Here is an 18,218-nt window from a genome sequence, read left to right on the forward strand (position 1 = left end):
GGGAAGGGGATAACGAATTGCAAGAGAGGAGGGGATAACGCATTGCAAAATCACGTAAATAATTGCACACGTAACTCTACCTTAGTAAGCAAAACAACACGAAATAATTTAATTGCGTGTGCAGGAGAAATTGTCCAAAAAAAATCGTGAGTGATGTAAAACAAGCGAAATTCTGGACAATTATGGCGGACGAAACACAGGATCGTGCCAAAAGAGAACAGCTTGTTATTGTCATCCGCTATGTTGAAACAAGTGCTGCTACAACAATTATTAAAGAAGACCCAGATGCCATTTTAGATTTGATACGTGATATCGCAATCAACGATGAAATGTGTCCATCGGAATGTGTTAATCACATCGAAATAAAACTGGAAAGGCAATAGGAGAGGCTATAGTTTGTAATGTACACAAGCTTGGGCTAGAACTACGATATCTTATCGAACAAGGATATGATGGCGCAGCGTCCATGTCCAGTGGGCGAGTTGGCGTCTGTTCTGTAGTTAAAAATATCGCCCCTCTTGCCGATTACTTTCATTGCTGTAGGCCTATGCATACCCTTAATCTCAATCTTTGCAAAGCCACCAAGGTAAAATCCGCAATGACGATGACCACGCATTTAAATCAATTTTCAAATAAGCAGAAGACCTTGCAGAAAAACTTTGCGTAGGTGAGGATGAAATGAATATACGTCCACGCGCTGCTGGCAGATCAACGTTCCGACCAAATGCTGGCGAATCAAGCCCGAGTGCTGAACATTATCGCGTAAATGTATACTTTTTATTTTTGGATGAAATACTGCAGGATATGCGAGCAAGATTTGGCTCACACCAAAAAAAGATAAGCACTCTTTCATGGTAAATTCCGTGTTTTGGATCAGGGTCCACTTGGGCTGATGTTTTACCTGCGGCAACTAAATTCGCATTTAAGTTTTCTAGATCCATTAACTATTGAGGGAGAGTATATGGTATACAAAGGGAAGTGGGCAGAAAGCAAACATTTTCGAGAAATAAAATCGGAAATCAATGCTTTAAGAAACTGCCTGCAAACCATTTTTCCAAATGTTAATCAACTCCTTAACGTTCTCTGTGCTTTACCTGTTTCCACTGCCGAGCCTGAAAGGGCATTTTCAAAGTTAAATACCACTTTGGCAGTAATTCGCTCCACAATGTCAGAGGAAAGGCTGGAATCACTGTTGTTGCTACAAACACACCGCGATAGAGTTCCAAAGCCGGAAAAAAATAATTAATGCATTAGCGGATAAGAAGTCAAGAAAAATGAATCTTCTCTTATTAAAGGCGACTTGTTTATGGGTATGGCTTCTCATTGTATACACCTAAATATGATTATTTCCTATTATTTGCATCGTTCATCAATTCAATTAAAAGAATTATAATTACCCTATGTTTTGATGCTAAGCTGGTTCTGATACAGATTTGCATTAACAACTAAAAAGCTTTTAATTGTACTTGGATTTAAGTTCGTTTATTATATAGTCGAGGTCAGCGTACGGCCGCTTAAGCCGTCGCTGCAAAATCTGAAAAACGCCGCTTTGCGCGAGTGCGCGAAACGAATTTTAAATTTTTTTGAAATATATACTATATGGTGCCATGAGTTTGTACACCACTACAAAGCCTAAAAATATGTCTTATTTTGGCGAAAAAAGGCCATAGACTTAGGAAAGATCGATCATAAGCTTATTTTAAGTAAAAAATGTTCATTTTTTTTAGTTTTTGGGGGGCATGGCCATATATACGGGTGCCAGTGCAGTGGCGTAGCCAGCCGAAAATTTTTGGGGGGGGGCCAAAAAGTTGGAATTTTTTGTTTAGCTTTTGTCATTGTATTAACTGCAAAAACCGTTTCAAGCAGCAAACTGACTGAGTGTTAACGCAATACTAAAAAACAGTCAAAGAGGAAAACTGTCTAAAAGTAGTAAAAGTACATTTATGTATAGTAAATGTTATATTAACTACATCGTTTGTGACGTAACAATGCATGACAATTACAGTGTGGCATGCCTGTGATCAAATGTTGTGGTACTGCTCATAAATGCTACAAAACAAATTATTAAGAGTAAAATATTTATAAATTTTTGGGTGGGGGGGCCATGCCCCCCCCCCTGTCTACGCCTATGTGCCAGTGCCAGACCGATGGCCCCTATCGACCCAAATCCTCTCCCTACAGTTTCAGGCTTTATTTAAGCCCCATTCCAATGAATTTAGGACTTCCGTCTTTCAAGTTCTTATTGCGTCTTGGATATTACTCCGTATGTGGCTTTATTATGTCGTTGGTTTCAATGATATGGTATTATAGATTTTTCTGATTTAGGTATTGTTGTTTCTAGGTATTATTGTATGTTCACGTACACATTTTGTGTTTCACGTGAATCAGCTATTTTGTTAGTTTTATCTTCTATAAAACTGATTTGAAAATCTAGTATCACACGGTTGCGTCAGACCATTCTTGTCATAATATTGGTGTTTCAGGCTACCCAAAGCGTCCTTTTTAAACTGTTTGCGTTTCGCTTTGTATCACGCGAAATATAAGTCAATCGCGTCACCGCTTTAAGTAAGTGACTGAATCGGGATTGAATCATGAATTTAAAGCATATTGACGTCAATCATATGCGTCGCCTCCAACGCCTTCTGATAACCAAACAGTTCCTGCAATGAAACTCTTTTTGTATTCAGCTGACGCCTAACGCCAGTTTATATCAGTGAATTTATACTTGCCGTCACGCTTAACACTATTATCGTCACAGTCGATGCTTTTTGAATGATATAGTTTTCATGAACATTAAAGTTGTAATATAAATTCTATTACAATAACCATTTTTCGACCGTACTTACCAATAATGAGTATAAAAACTATTTAAGCTTTTAAATGAGTGTACAGGTTAAAAAGGTATGTGCGAACAGAGAAGGCTGAGAACTATAATTTTTGACACGAAACCCGTTATTAGTTTCGTCATTCACTCATCCTTCGTATTGACGTTAGCACAGCTTTCAATTACAACAAATTCGATCAGCCAACTTTTGCTTTTAGTAAAAAAATACTCTTTCATCCAACAGTATACATACGCGTTTGCTTGCAGCAATCAATAAGGTTGGTCACTTGACGTGCTTCCCAGTTGAACTACTTCGTCATTTGAAGTCCAGGTTATAACAGTGGTTTAAGCCTTGGATGTGTTTTTATTTGGATTTGTTGATAAAATATACATTTTTGACTTTTAATTTCACATTTTTGCGTTTATAGGTGGTAGTGTTAATTCAGCAGCTAAATTTGTTTGAAATGTTCTATCTTAATTTGATGTTTAAAGAAAAACAAAAAAATAACTAACTACCAGACAATGCTTGGGCTGTTTGTGCTGAAGAGCTTTCCTGGTTTTCAACATTTGAATCACACAAAGTTGGACGCCTTTTAGGTAATAGAATATTTCAGATTTTATTTAATAATTTATAGAAACAATCTTTTAGCTCATTGCTGTTTATACTATTTGATTATTTTAGGTTTACCTTTCTCAGTTCATCATGAAAGTTACTGTTTGTTTTGGAAGTATCCGAGTGGTAGTGCCCTGTGGTGAAGGAACTATGACTATTGCTAATTTGCAAAAGGAAGCATGCTCAAGATACCGCAAAATTATCAACAAAGTAAGTTGAATCTATTAAGCTTATTTTATTCCTTTTAGGACAGACTGTCAGGTCACATTTAACAAGAATGCACTACTGAATGGCCGTTATTCAGGTGACTTTGCAGCTTATTGTTTAATATAGGATAGCTGATATGTTTGATTTGATCACAAAACATTGCAATTAGATAATGGGCCATGCTTTTATCAGAATTAATATGCTGAGGTAAATAAAAATATGACAGTTTTTTATAGGCTTTCCTAGACTGGATTGCATTCCATATTTTGTGGCCACCGAAGATTTGTGACAAAAAGTTTTTAGCTTGTAATTCTTAGCCAAATTCTGCGATATATACAGCAGAAATGCTATTTTTCATGGTAACACATCGAAAGGGTATGCCAAGTGACATCACTGACACCTCTCTTATGTATTTGTTAATATCACCAAAATCTTGTGCCTTTGCAACAGTGGGCTTACTGTTTTCCTTGTTTATATGACAAATTTTATACATGCGACTGGCAAACACAGCATTTAATTTCAGGGACTCAACCAAAAAAATTAACAAATTGGGCCAAAATGCTTGTCACCAGAATGCTGGCAAAATTCTTCCATATTTGCAATAAGATAGAAAATGCTTGATTCAATATTTTTAACTCACAAATTTGGGTTGTGCAAGAAAGCCACTTTCCAGTAATATCAAACTAACGATAAGGTGAGGGAATAGGGTTTTAAACATCAATAATATATAATAATTGTTATACAAATAGCGAAAATCTTGAAACTGCTCCAGTAATTGTAATATTTAGAGTTGTGTTAGTATTGACGGCATTGGTTTTAAATCTTTTTAAGCTTGTGGCACACTAAGAAAAACAAAAAGATTAGGCACACTTTCTACAAAACAATAATTCTTAACTTGACACTCGCTCTTAATACTTGATAAGACACTGTTTCATATATTTTATGTAAATGCAAAAAATGTCCCCACTCATCACAAATCTTATTGGGATCACACAATAAGACTTACAAAGCAACAATATTCAAATCCGAATAATCTATAGCGGTCATGTTCAAATGGCGGATCGCGATCCGGTTCCAGATCTTTTCAACGTTTTGTGCGGATCTTCTAATGTTGTCTTGAAAAAATAAACTTTCTACAGTGTCCTATGTAAATACCAATTGTCAGACAAAACTAGATTTTACAAACTAGATACGAGTCTATTTCAAATACCTTTTGACTATTTTAACTATACGCAAGTGCGAAAAACTTTCGCGGTTCGCGCGAATGATCTTTCTACGCCCAACTTGTTTACGTTTTGATGCTGTCTTTTGAACTAGATCAGCGCTTCGTTGCCGTTAACGGAAAACGTATTCAAAAATATTGAACATCTATTTTTTAACATTTTTTTTTTCGGAAATGTAATAAAAACTTGCAAGAAATTTAAAAGAAATGCTGGTATACCTAAAAAAAGCGCGCTTGTTTCGCTCGCCGTGTTCGCCCTGACTTACAAAGGTTGACAAGATTAACTATTAAACTTATGGCGTTTTTCAAAGTAGTTTTATTACACCTTTCATTAGTAGTATGGATGACAACGTTTGGGCTCGAATTTTAAACCAAACAAACGCCTTTTTTCGTGCTTTGTGCCAACACTTTACTGCCTCCTTACATGTAATTAAACACGCTTTTAAGTGAAAAAAAAGATCCAAGGTCTGCCTGATTAAAAGTTGTTCTAACATTTCAATAACAAAATTCTCAGTTAACATTTTGTGCGACCAAAAAGACTTTTCTGAGTTTGGTGTCGGCCCGCGTCTAGCAAAAGGTTGCCGACCCCTGGTCTAAACCAACTCATCATTTTTCTCACTGAAACAATCTTGGTGCTGTAGCACACTTCACTTTTGACTTTTACAAAGTTATCAATATGTTTAAGGGTATATTTACATAAATAAAGCACCATAATAATTAAAGCGTGTCCAATATGTTTACTATTCGTATTTGGTGGATCATCATTTTGTCAGGTTTGACTGTGGTGGATCATGGCAAAAATCATTTGAACACCCCTGATCTATAGCATTAAGACCAACAACATAACTATGGGAGAATCTTAATCAGGCTGAAATCAGAGGTTCCCAACATGGGCCGTACCGCCCCCTTGTGGGCGTTGGCTAGTTACAAGGGGGCATTTTTGGTCTGTTTGTCATTTGGGGGCCGCTGAACACACATAAGGGGGTGTTATGTAAAAGTACTCTCCGCATAAACAGTTTACACAAGAATAGTAACAGCATTGTAATATGTAACATTTAAGCTTAAATGGCTTGTAGTAGTTTCCGGCCCATTTTTAACTTCTGACGTAATAATTGGCTTTTTTATGTAAGGTTATTGTTGTTTTTCTCTGTTTAATACGAGCCAATTTGTTTGTTTTTGTTTAGTTTTGGATTGGTGCAGAAAGTTGAATTTTTTTCTGGTAACAACATAACCTTGGGAAATAATGTATGTACACTAGAATGTAACGTTTAGGTTGAGCTAAGGACAAACTGGATTGCCTTATCAAGTTAAATTTTCCGCAAGATGTGCAGTGTTATGTTTTAGTATGCATTTAACTCTGTTGAATTAGCCATTTAAAAAACCTAACGCTATTATTATTGTATGTAGGGTTGGCAAGCCTGTCAATTGACCACACTTTATTTAACCGGTCAAATACTCATATTGGATTCAAATGTTGTAAATTTTTTTAGGGTTGTTTTGTGATAAGAGTTTTTAATAATCTTGATTGTGACTTTTTTAAAGAACTAAAAAATAAAATCGTAGGGTTTACCTGATGCAAACATATGTTCTGTGGTAGTAAAAAAGTGTTTGTAATATCAAAGTGCATTTATTTTGTTTAGAATAAATGCACGTATATGATGAATCGCGTTTGTCATAAATGAAACACTTTGGGGGTATACCACAATCTTAGGCTATTACAAATTGAGAAGAACCAAATCCCTTGTCTCCAGTGGACCCTGGTGATGATATGGAAATTCAGATAGTGACAAAAGTTGTGACAAGTAGTAAAAATATTTTTACTCATGCATTTACTTGTTGTTAAATTACGTTAATAAACTTGTTAGCTTAACTTGGTGGTTGTAGTAATGGTAAAAATTACTACAATACTGCTATAGCATTGCTTGCAAGATGGGCATGGTTTTGCAAAAATTCTTATTGATAGTCAAAAAATAATGGTTTTTGTTTTACAAACTATTGTACTTGAGTGAAAAAGTCATATATTTATTTAAAGTTAAAATCAAGATTTATTTTTAAGTTTAATTGAATTTTAAATGTGTACATGGTATTTAACCAATATTTGACGAGTATTTGTCCGGATTTTATTTGACTGGTCAAATGCTCAACACTAGTTGTATGTAATTTTGTTTTCCTGTTACCTGTAGGCCTTATGTCATTGATTTAGTTCAATTTATATACCTGCTTAACGTAAATTCGTATAGTGAATGTATGTTAGACAACCTAAAACATGACTGGCAGCTCATCAAAACGAAAGTGCATAAAGTATAATGTTAGGCAGCGATTAAAAGCCAACTATCTAGTTCAGTATTTCCCAACCTTTTTTATACTAGTCCTCCTTGATCTCCATATTATTTTGTATCGCCCCCCATATTGCTTTCAGTGTGGCAAACTTTATTTGTCGCAGTTAAAAATTCTCTTTCAAAAGCTATTCAAGGCATACTCTACCAGAAAAATCTATGATAATAGGGGGTCCAGGCATAAAAAAATTTAAGTTGCCACAAAATTACGATAAACAATTAATCCTAAAAACTGTTGTTTTTGAGCGAAATGGCGAATATGCAGCTGGACTTAGTGTGTAGAGGTCACACGACACTACATGCCATAGTAAGCATTATACTTCTAAGGAATCGAAAATGTTTGCAAAAATGAGCCAAAATAAAAACTCCTAGCCACGCCATTTTAAAAATACAGCAAAATAAACGTACGGTATTTATTACGTTCACCACAACTACATGATAAAGGCGAATTAATAAAAATTAATTTGAGCCCACTAAAAATTGCTTGAGGCCCACATCTGGGCTGCGGCCAACAGTTTGCCGATCATCGCAGTACGATATTATATAATTATGTGCTTGTAAGTAGGCTACATCTGCACCAGGAGCGGATCAACATTTTTCATTTAATCTGGGTATGTATTGTTTAAACATTTCACAAAGCATCTTAAAAGACATATAAGTTCCGGAAACTTGCTGCTATCATTGTACTTGTGCGCAAATTAAACCGAGTGTTATGAAACTGGGAAAAATGGGGCGTGTGAAGCGTGAAAAATTTGCGTATTTGACAAACTTTTAATTTAAAAAACTGGATTTTATTAAGCAAAAAATGTTCGTTTTTTTACTTTAAAACGCAAATATAACTTATAAGTTCTCAAAACAGCTATACACCATATAGGACTTGCAACTTTCAACCCGGTCTAACACATACTAAAAGTTAGGCGTTCTTGCCACCCTCTGAATCTGAATTCGGTGAACGAGATGCAACTGTTTTTTTTTTCATGTTTTATGCTTACTCTTCGTTGGCCACATAGATTTCTTTGATTAAACAATCAAAGGTTTGGACCACTCTGTTGTACGATATTATACTGTCTGCACTTTTGTTTGATGAGCCGTCAGTCATGTTCTAAGTTGTCTAGCATACATTCACTATTTATGTAAACATGTGTAATTTGTACAGATTGAACTAAATCATGAGGTGCATAACTTAAAAAATTAAGGCATGTAAGCAACAGGACATATCATTTTCATACAACATTAATTGCGTTAAGGTTATACACACTGGTGCAAACTACTCTGCGCCACTGCAATTAAAATGGCTGACAATTCAAGAAATAGTTTTAAGCATACAAAAACATAACATTGTATTGCATATTGCAGAAAATTTAACTTGATAATGCAGTCCAGTGTTGTCGTTAGCTCAGCATAAAAGATTACTACGGCGCTGGTCTAGAGTCCTACCACAACGCACATTATTTGGGTTAGGGTGCTGGTTATCGTTTTTAATTGTTTGGACTCTGCAGTAGGATTCTAGACCAGCGCCTTACTTTCTAATCGACATACCTTATTTCCAAGGTTACGTTATTATCAGGAAAAATTCAACTTTCTGCTCAAAGACTTGTTTAAATAAACAAACATTTTGCTGACCGTATAACACGCTGACATGCAACAACAACTAAAAACCTTTTGAAGAAAAATACTTGTTTTATATGAAAAACCTTGCGTTGTAATACCTTCAAAGTTTTTTCGCTGTTTTTAAAGGCTTAAGAAGTTATGACTTTCCGAAGATAAAACTTTTAGGCTCATACTAATTGTTTTGGTAAAACAGTGTACAATGCAAAATTATAACATATCCTCAAAAAGCAATGTTGTTTTGTTGTGTCCCAAAATAATGTTGTTGTGTTCTATATGAATCGACCAAATGAACAGCTTGAATTTATATCATTATATACAGGAAGCCTCGAGGACTAAATCTAATTTCAAACATAGTTGTCAAAATAAGAAAAATCCGTAACCTGTTTAAAAGTGAAAATTGCTTACTGCTAAAACCGCTGCAATACGTGCAATAATTGCCTTGACCATTGAGCGGCGGTTAAATCGCGCAATACTTGGCTAAGTACACCACATAAACTACCACTTTTTATGTCTGGGAGTGGTAAGTTAAGTCAAATTTGAAGACCAATGTTCAATTAACTATGTCTTACTACAACCTCCAATCATTAAGCTCCAAAATTATAGACATGTTTGTAAAAAAACGCATATTTTTTAATGGCATAAAAGTCACATCCCCTCCAAAATGCAGTTCTGCATGTGGTTCTTTCCTGAATGCTTGGTAAAGCACAGTCCTAGAAGGACCAAGTTCATAAATTAGAACCTCCCTGATGTTAAACACCAATAATATATGGTCATATCTTCCCTGTAGCTGAGACGCTAACCGCTTAGATAAATTTAAATAACTATTGACAAAAATAAGCAATAAAGTGTATTTAGAGGTTGGATAAAAATTTGCATACAGAGTGCCTAATTAATGGGAAATCACATAAAAGTTTAAATGTTTACTAAAAAACCTGCTACTCTGTAAAATTAGGAATGTTGAGTCCTAGTTAAAATATTAAGATGATTGATCATTTATCATTAAAAATTGGTTGACCATTTCCATGTACAACAAGTTTCAAGTAAATCAGTTTACTTTTCACAGTATTTGTTGTGTGCTGTGCAACTTATGAACTTTTTTTGGTTTGCAAATATATCTTATGTAATTTGAACAGTTTTTATTTTTGGTTCATGTTAAATGTGTTTGATACACTGTAATGTTAGTTTGTACTTCCTGTCACAAATGTAAGTATATTCATTAAAAAGTAAATATTAAATTGACATTGGTTTAACATGTAGACCTAAAAAACAGTGTTTTCCAAAGTTTTAGGTTTTATAATAGTGCTACCCATATTTAGGTAATTATTAGGGCGATTATTTTTTGACTTGTAAAAAAAGTCAATTTGTCAAAATTTACACAGTAAGTCAAAATTTGTCAAAATTGTTTCAAGTCAAAATCGATTGAAAATTCACATAAATATTTTACAAAATTAAAAACTATAGTCATATTTTTTTAAATTGTCATTCAGTTGAAATTGTTTTTAAAATAAATAATTTTAAGTTATTTTCAACGACATTTTAAATGTATTATATTTTTTTTAAAGCTTTATATGATGACATTGAGCTCGAACTTCGTTTTTGCTTTATATATTTATTTATCTCTGATAAGGACAAATGTATTAAACCGTATTGCTGTCTTTTTTCGCTTGTGATTTGCAATAATCCCATTTCCTATTTCAATAACTAGGTTTTTGTTAATTTTCTGCAATTATTTTTAGGTGTATTTTAACTGTTTACGCCGCATTTTCTAAAATAACCAGCGTCTTGTTTTTCTTTGGCATTTTTAAAATTGTTTGTCTTTTTGATATGCTAAAAATAACCACTTAGCTTTTAAGAGTTCTGCATAATCCCAACAAAATATTTAATTTGTGAACCAGGAATCTTCAATTAAAGATCTAAACGTGTGGTTGACAACGCCAAGACACTAATGCAGTACTTCAAGCAACAATATGTTGCTTAAATTAATGTATTTTTAATACGTCAAAAATTGTCAAAATTTCAATTTTTCAGGTTAAAATTTCTGTTTTTTTGGTCAAAAAATAATTGCCCTAGTATATAATAATGCAACCCATTTTTAAGCATTGGGAAGAGTCAATAATTAAAAAAACTGATACTTTAAATAAAATCATAAAATAATTAAGTTAACATATACAATAAAATGTATCCGTAGCGAAGTTTATCTTGATTAGCATCTTAACTTAGATAACTGTTGGGTACAGACTGAGTACCTGTAACAATATTATTTCAACTGCCTTGAATCTTATTAGTATTGTTCCCCTTTTTCTTATTCTGGTGTAAAATGATGAGCCAAGAGACAACGCAGCCTGAATAGTTTGGATGTATAATAGGTACTTGAGTAACAAGGGCCCTCTATGTCAATTAGTGTGTTTTAAAATAACACAATATAACAGTTGTTGTGGGATGTGGTAGTGATAGTAACTTCTACTTTAGTTTATTACCACAAATTATGTAGTAATAGTATCAATTATATACCTTTTTTAATTTCTACCTTTACTTTTAAAGAGTCCTGATTACTGGGTAAGGATTAATCAACTAGGAAGTGCAATTGATGGAGGCATTTTGGATTGGGATGATTTAGTAAAAGATGTCATAGAGGACAAGGAAAAGGTATTATTACAAAATACAAGCTATCATTAGTATTTTGATAAAATAAGGTTATTGAGATGATAACAGAACTTACGATTGGCATGAATATTAAGAATCAATGAAGTTTAACCTAAAGAAAATATTTGAATGAATGGAAAATAATTAGACAAAACCTGTGTGCTGCAGGAATTGTGTTCTACCATGGTTCTAGCAATATTACCTTGTTGCAAGTATTTTGTAGAACATTTATTCTGTTCTCAAATATTCATTTATTTGTTATTTTTTTAAAACCAAGTGGTCACTGAAAATCTGTAATATGTCTTTTGGTCCCGCAGGTCAGTGTTTCCCATCCCTGTCATATTGTGTTTGTTTACCAGAGAAAATTATCAATACCTATTATTAGGATTTAACTTATATGTTTTCTTCTTTCACAATGTCCAATATGTCACCTAATCAAAATTTCTAATATGTCACCTAAATTTCCTAAAACAGATACTATAGGAAATCATCCCGTCGCTATTAAAAAAAACTGTCGTAAGTCCAAATTTATGGTTTTGGAAAAAAACGCATTTTAATGTTTTGGTTTTAAAAAGTTTTTGTTTTTGTGGACACCTTTTGTTTTGTTGACAAAACAGAATAATTTTAATATATTATATTAAGTACTACACCCGAAAAGTAGGCGTACAAGTTAAATTTGTGAATGCCTGTTTTAGGCTTTGATTATTCTATAGTAGTACCGTATAGAGTTATGACAGTTTTTTTATAATTGAATCATTTGTATTGAAAAAGCTACAACACTTTCCAACCACTCACTTTAACTCCTTTTTTTAAATTGGGTCAGTTTAACTTCCGAAATGCCCAACACCAACAGAATGCCATGATATTTCACACCCCTTCGTTCTGTTTTCGACGGTTTCACACTTCGTTATGTTGCTAAGCTAGTCTTAAGTCGTTAATTTGGTTATTTCATAAAACGATGGTAACTTTATAAAAAAGGAACACAAAATCCTAAAACTGTTGAAATGCATACACAACACTTTTAGGCAATTTTACAGTTGAAACAATTGCATCTACTGCACTTTTCAGAAATTCATATCTCGAGAACTAAAGAAGCTAGAGATACAGCACTATTCGCAAAACGCGCCACAATTTCATTAGTACAAAAATTGAAAAAAAAAATGTGGCATTTTTGGACTTGGACAGTTTTTCTTATTAGTGAAGATTTGATCTTATTGAGAATACTTTTATATCTACAGTTGATTGCGGTTTATGATGAAGAAGGATCTCAACAAGAAGATTGGGATTTTGGTAGTATTGTTAGTTTAGAAGCGCGACATTTACCACCAAGAACATCCATAAAGTCTAATTATGAATTAACAAATGGTAATACATGTATTAATTTAAGTTGAAATTTGCACTGTTTGTGTATCAACATGCTTTACTGTTTGTCCAGGCATTTCTGATTCCAGGTTTGTTGATCATGGCAGCTTGAGTAGCTCCCATTATAGCAGAGATAGCTCTCTTGAAGTAGATGTTGGGATTGATGCTTTAAAGTCAAGTTAGTATCCCTCTAAAAGCTTACCGGTTGAGATGGGAGAAAATCTAGTCAAATAAGCAGGGGCGTAGTGTGTGTGGCGGGGGGGGGGGGGGTGTCTAGGAGTCTTTACACCCCCCTTTGAAATCTCAGTAAACAATTATCACAAAACTAAAATCATGATTTCTGCAATGTTACATCGGTAACATTGCACCTGGCATTGAAAACACTTCGATGCTTATCGCCGCCAATGTCTAATCACCGCTCGTTATCGTTGTTTCATTTAGCAGTCACCTGTCAGCGACTTGAGTAATCTCAAACACACCTGATAACGAAAATATATTTTATTGTTGAAAAAAACATTCTCAACGATGTATAAAACAGGCGTGTAAGCTACAGCAAACGTCTTCACCGCAGGTCGCTCTATTGAATGTTTTTATTGCCCTCAATCTCGAAAAGGAGCGCTTGATTGTCGCATTTTGAAACATAGATTAAAATATCGGCAAACTAAAGCTTCACGCTAAACTGACAATAAATGACCGTCTTAACTTTAGTAATAAGCCATGTGTGTGTTTTTCTTGCAGAGTTTCAGCTGAATAATTTAGTAATTATACAGAGTTCAAAAAGGGCGATTTTGAAGTCACGCTTCATACCATCAGCAAAATTAAAAAAATTCATTAGGGGTTGTTCACACCCCTGACCCCTTAGCTAGTTGATTTGGGTTACTGATCATGTGACACAGTGGCGTATCCAGTGGGCCTGGGGTTTATGACCCCCCCCCCCCCCCCTTTTTGTGAGTGATATTATCGTGTTTTGGTCAAGGTTTAGCAAACTGTTCAAAGCGGCAATGTTTTTAATGTAATTGGGTCATGCGTCTTAAGCTAATGCGTAACAAGAATCTAACGCAAAACTCCGTTTTTGTCGTTTTTTTGGTCGACCGTAAAACGCGTATATTTTTTCTCTTTCGGTATTTGTTGAGGTTGGCTGAGTATATTATTAAATGCGAATTTCGACAACAACGCTAAGACAAACCGTCTTTCTTTTTCTCTCATTAAAACGCAGAAGTTAGGCGCAGCTAATGTTCCTCACCGCTGTCTGCTCTAATATTCGATATTGGTTAACAACGGATTTTTTTTTAACTGAAACAGATTTTTAAAATGTGGTTCAATGATGACAGTTGTGCGCATTTCAAAGTCGCCCTTTTTTAAGTTATGATAGTTAACGCAAAATTATTCTCATGCACACTATTTGGCGCAGATGTTGTGCTAATTGTGGCATAATGACACCCCAGAAAAACAATCTTAGTTTAGTATTGCAGGTGGCGAAAGGCTTGCCTGTAATTTAAGTTAACGCTAGTCCCGTACATGGAATTCGGAAACTGCGCTGCTGCTAGTTTATGATTTTTCCAAAACCAATCACACATATTTTACGGTCTTGGTTTAGTTTTTTGCTTGGCAGGAGTGTCGACAACGCATGTGTTCGCATTTGCCGGACGTTAGTTGTGTCTGATTAGACTGTATTATGACGTCATTACAATCACTATTTTATGACGTCATTATTCATTAACGTCAGGCGGAAAATAGGGAAATTCCCTAAGTTGCAAATTCGGAACACCCTCCTTTGAAACGAAGTTAAAAAGCGTGTGACCGAATGCTATTTTAGTCTAAATATAGACAACCTGATGATGGATGCAAATAAACAAATTAAGTTTTGTTCTATTTATTTTGATAGGTTCTCAAATAGTTGTTCGCCGTGAGTCTGACATGTCGTTTACTACCAACTCTGATAGAAACCTTACAAGTTTGCAGGTTGCTTCAATTAGTCAGGTAGTTTTTTACAATACCATGTTTCCACAATTTTGTTTAAGTTTGCATATTCTTCAACCAAGCGGTCTTTTAGCATTATAATTTTTTTGTGTCACAGTCTGGAGAAAAATTCTCTGATGGTAAAGCATTCAGTCAATCGTCACCAAAGTATTCAAGAAAGACTTCACACAATTGTGCTGATAACGAAGAAAACAATAACAAAATTTTAGACAGGAATGACAAAAACACTGATGGCAAAACTTATTTCAGAAGAGATAAATTTCGCCAGTCTATGGCAAGTGGATTGTCTGAATCTATGGAAAGTGGAGGTAATTTATACCAGGAACCAGAAAGAAACAATTCTTACAATAAGCCGTTTCATTCCAATCTGGGTGACAATGCAAGAGAGCTTATCTTTGCAGATCGCTTCAAGTTACCTTGGTTTTATAAAGAATCTCAGGAAATAACTCTTATCAATGATGGAAGAATATTGGGCTTTCAGGTTTGTAGTCTAGTTTGCTACAATTATCTTTGTTATCATTGGCCATTGGAACTTGTAGAAAATATATTGCATGTGATCAATTTTTGTTAAAATAATAGATAACTTGGACTCTTTCATACTCACGGAACCCAGATATAAGAAATTTACTTTTTATGCTCAATTGAACTGCTTAAGATTTCTACTTTTCTGTTCAGTTAAAGTTTTACAACCTTTTAACACTTTTTTTTCATTATTTAAAAGCTTTGTTTATAAAAAAAACTCCTAAAAAAATGAACTGCTATAGCAAGAGATACGAACATCTTTATATTGCCATTGGTGGTTTAAGCACTTTATATTTGCTAATAAATTTAATGAAAATGATACAAGGCTAAATCGTGTCACAGTTTTTGTGATAAACCTATAGACTAAACTAATAAAAACTCCTAATAACAGATTAAATGCGTGGTATTCCTTGCGTTACATATTTTACTAGATGAAATACCCGACGTTGCCCGGGTTAAACATTGTTGGCCATTAAAAAGTATACTTAAGGCACAGGGGATTGGTGGGTGGTGTTTGGGTGCCCAAGATAAAATCAGAATTGCACAGATAAAATGCTTTAAAAAAACTACCACATGCATCAAAATAACATCTGTTAAAAATATGTTTATGGCCTGTACTGCATGTTGGAACATTGTGTGACTTTGTCATAACTAATGAAGTTAGTTAGCTTATATTAATAATAATCAGTGGCGTATTCAGGGGGTGAGAGTCGGGAGTTCGCAACACCCCACCTTTTCGTAAGTGAAATTATCTTTTTAGTCAGGGTTTAACTTACCGTCCGAAGCGGTAATGTTTTTAATGTATTTTGGACACATGTCTTTAAAAAAAGAAAACCAAAATCAAACACAAATCGCTGTTTTTCGTCTCTTTTTTGATTGACTGTAAACAAAGAATATTTTTCTCTAAACGTTGCGTTAGGCTAATGTTTCTCATTGTTCACTGCCTGCGCTAATACCCGATGTTGGTGTAACAACGGAATTTTTGTGTTACTGTTCAGGGTCGCCTTTTTATGTAATAATAGTTTGCGCAAAATTATTCTGTCTGATGTTTTTATGATGTCATTACAAATCGATTTTTTTATGACGTCATACCTGTCACTATTTTTTGATGTCATTATTTATTGACATCAGACGGAAAATAAGGGAATTCCCTCAGTGCAAACTTTGGAACCCCCACTTTTTGATTTTCTGGATACGCCCCTGATAATAATAATTAGCTGTATTTGGGTCATTTGAGCAGCTTTCAACCAAAATTATTTATAGTTGCAAAGAGTGTTAGGATGAATAGCCAAATAAGGATATTTAAGTCCAGATAGTTGAATCGAACATCTCTAATGACAAATGTGTTTATTTTAAGGTCGACTCATATTATGATGAACAAATCAACAAGTTTATTGGATTGTTAGTTAATGAAATTTCACCTGGTTCAAGAGTTGATAGGGAGAAATTATTGCAATCTGGTGATGTCATTGTAGAAATCAATAATCGCATACTCCATGATCAAACATCTGATATGTTAGTAATTGTGGGTTTTGTTTAGTTGGGTATGAAAGTAACTTTGACTCTATTTTTAAGGGCTCATGCGATTCTCAAAGAATCACTGCATTGTCATGAATTGCAATTGCGAATTCTGCCAGTGGAGGAAAGGGATAGATTTACTCCTTCTATAAGGTTTGTTATTCATTTTGTTTTATTATTTAAAGTTATCAGTAGGGCGATTATTTTTTGACTTGTCAAAAAAAGTCAAAATTTTGTCAAAATTTGCATGTTCAGTAAAAATTTGTCAAAATTACTTCAAGTCAAAATCCATTAAAAATGCACATAAATCGTTTGCAAAATGAAAAGAAACAACTATTTTTTAAATTGCCGTTCAGTTGAATTTTTTTTTTTTAATTAGTTTTGAGTTATATTCAACAACATTTTAACTGTATTATATCTTTATTAGAGCTATATTATATGGTAAAGCGAGCTTGCAGAATTTACCATCTAGGCCTAGTTTATCGCATTAGGTTGAGCTTGCGATTCGCAATTATCCCATTTCCTATTTCGATAACTAGGTTGTTGTTTATTTTCTGCAATTATTTTACATGTATTTCACCTGTTTACACAGCATTTTTCTAAAATAACCAGCGTCTTGTTTTCTTTGTCATTTTTATAGTTCTTTGTCTTTCTGATATATGCCACAAATAACAACTAAGCTTTTAAGAGTTCTGCATAATCCCAATAAAATATTTGATTTGTGAACCAGCAATCGTCAGTAAAAGATCTAAAAAGTGTTCTTGACGATGCCAAGACACTAATGTGGGACTTCAAACAACAATAAGTTGTTTAAATCAATGTATTTTTAATACGTCAAAAATTGTCAAAATTCTGTCAAAACAAAATATATGTTTAGGTCAAACTTTGTCGAAATTTTAATTTTTCAGGTGAAATTTATAATTATTTAGGCCAAAAAATAATCGCCCTAGTTATCAGTAACTGAAGAAGAAACACAAAAATTGAAATTGCTTTCTGTGGTAAAACAAATGTATAAGTGTAGGTCGATATGTCTGAAACAAATATGTTCACCAGGGGGAATAATTAAATTGTTTAGTCACCCGTTGAACAAGTGTCTGTCAATCATGCATTTTGTGGATTTCAGTCCTACGAAGAGTTAGTTGTTATCAAAAATTTACACTAATTTTTTCACATTTCAGGGTGTATATATTTCTACTGGTTTGTGTGATTATTACTTTTAAACAGGTCTGAGGTTTTTTACATTGGAGCAGGGTTTCAACAAAGTATATTTGAATGTCTTTAAATCGATTTGTACTTCTATAAAAAATGAAATGTTTTTTTATTTAAACTGTGCATAGCGATGCACTGGTGCATCGTTTGAGTTTTCCAAGGACATTGCAC

The 18,218-nt window shown here is 34.0% G+C and overlaps 1 protein-coding gene across 8 annotated transcripts in view; it reads left to right on the plus strand.

The window, feature by feature from the left end:
• Positions 1-3,258: 3,258 nt before the first annotated feature.
• LOC146168254 (partitioning defective 3 homolog) overlaps positions 3,259-18,218 on the plus strand; it is a 56,352-nt gene continuing 41,392 nt past the window's right edge. For all 8 annotated transcript variants that reach the window (XM_083389322.1, XM_083389324.1, XM_083389325.1 and 5 more), the window contains exons 1-9: positions 3,259-3,421; positions 3,507-3,647; positions 11,355-11,459; positions 12,695-12,821; positions 12,892-12,996; positions 14,704-14,798; positions 14,896-15,279; positions 16,678-16,835; positions 16,896-16,991. In XM_083389322.1, the coding sequence (XP_083245448.1) occupies positions 3,528-3,647; positions 11,355-11,459; positions 12,695-12,821; positions 12,892-12,996; positions 14,704-14,798; positions 14,896-15,279; positions 16,678-16,835; positions 16,896-16,991 (1,190 nt within the window). In that variant the 5' untranslated portion in view covers positions 3,259-3,421; positions 3,507-3,527. The remainder of the gene's footprint in view (positions 3,422-3,506; positions 3,648-11,354; positions 11,460-12,694; positions 12,822-12,891; positions 12,997-14,703; positions 14,799-14,895; positions 15,280-16,677; positions 16,836-16,895; positions 16,992-18,218) is intronic.

Source organism: Ascidiella aspersa, chromosome 1, assembly GCF_963924565.1.
Source record: "Ascidiella aspersa chromosome 1, kaAscAspe10.2, whole genome shotgun sequence".
Taxonomy (NCBI): domain Eukaryota; kingdom Metazoa; phylum Chordata; class Ascidiacea; order Phlebobranchia; family Ascidiidae; genus Ascidiella; species Ascidiella aspersa.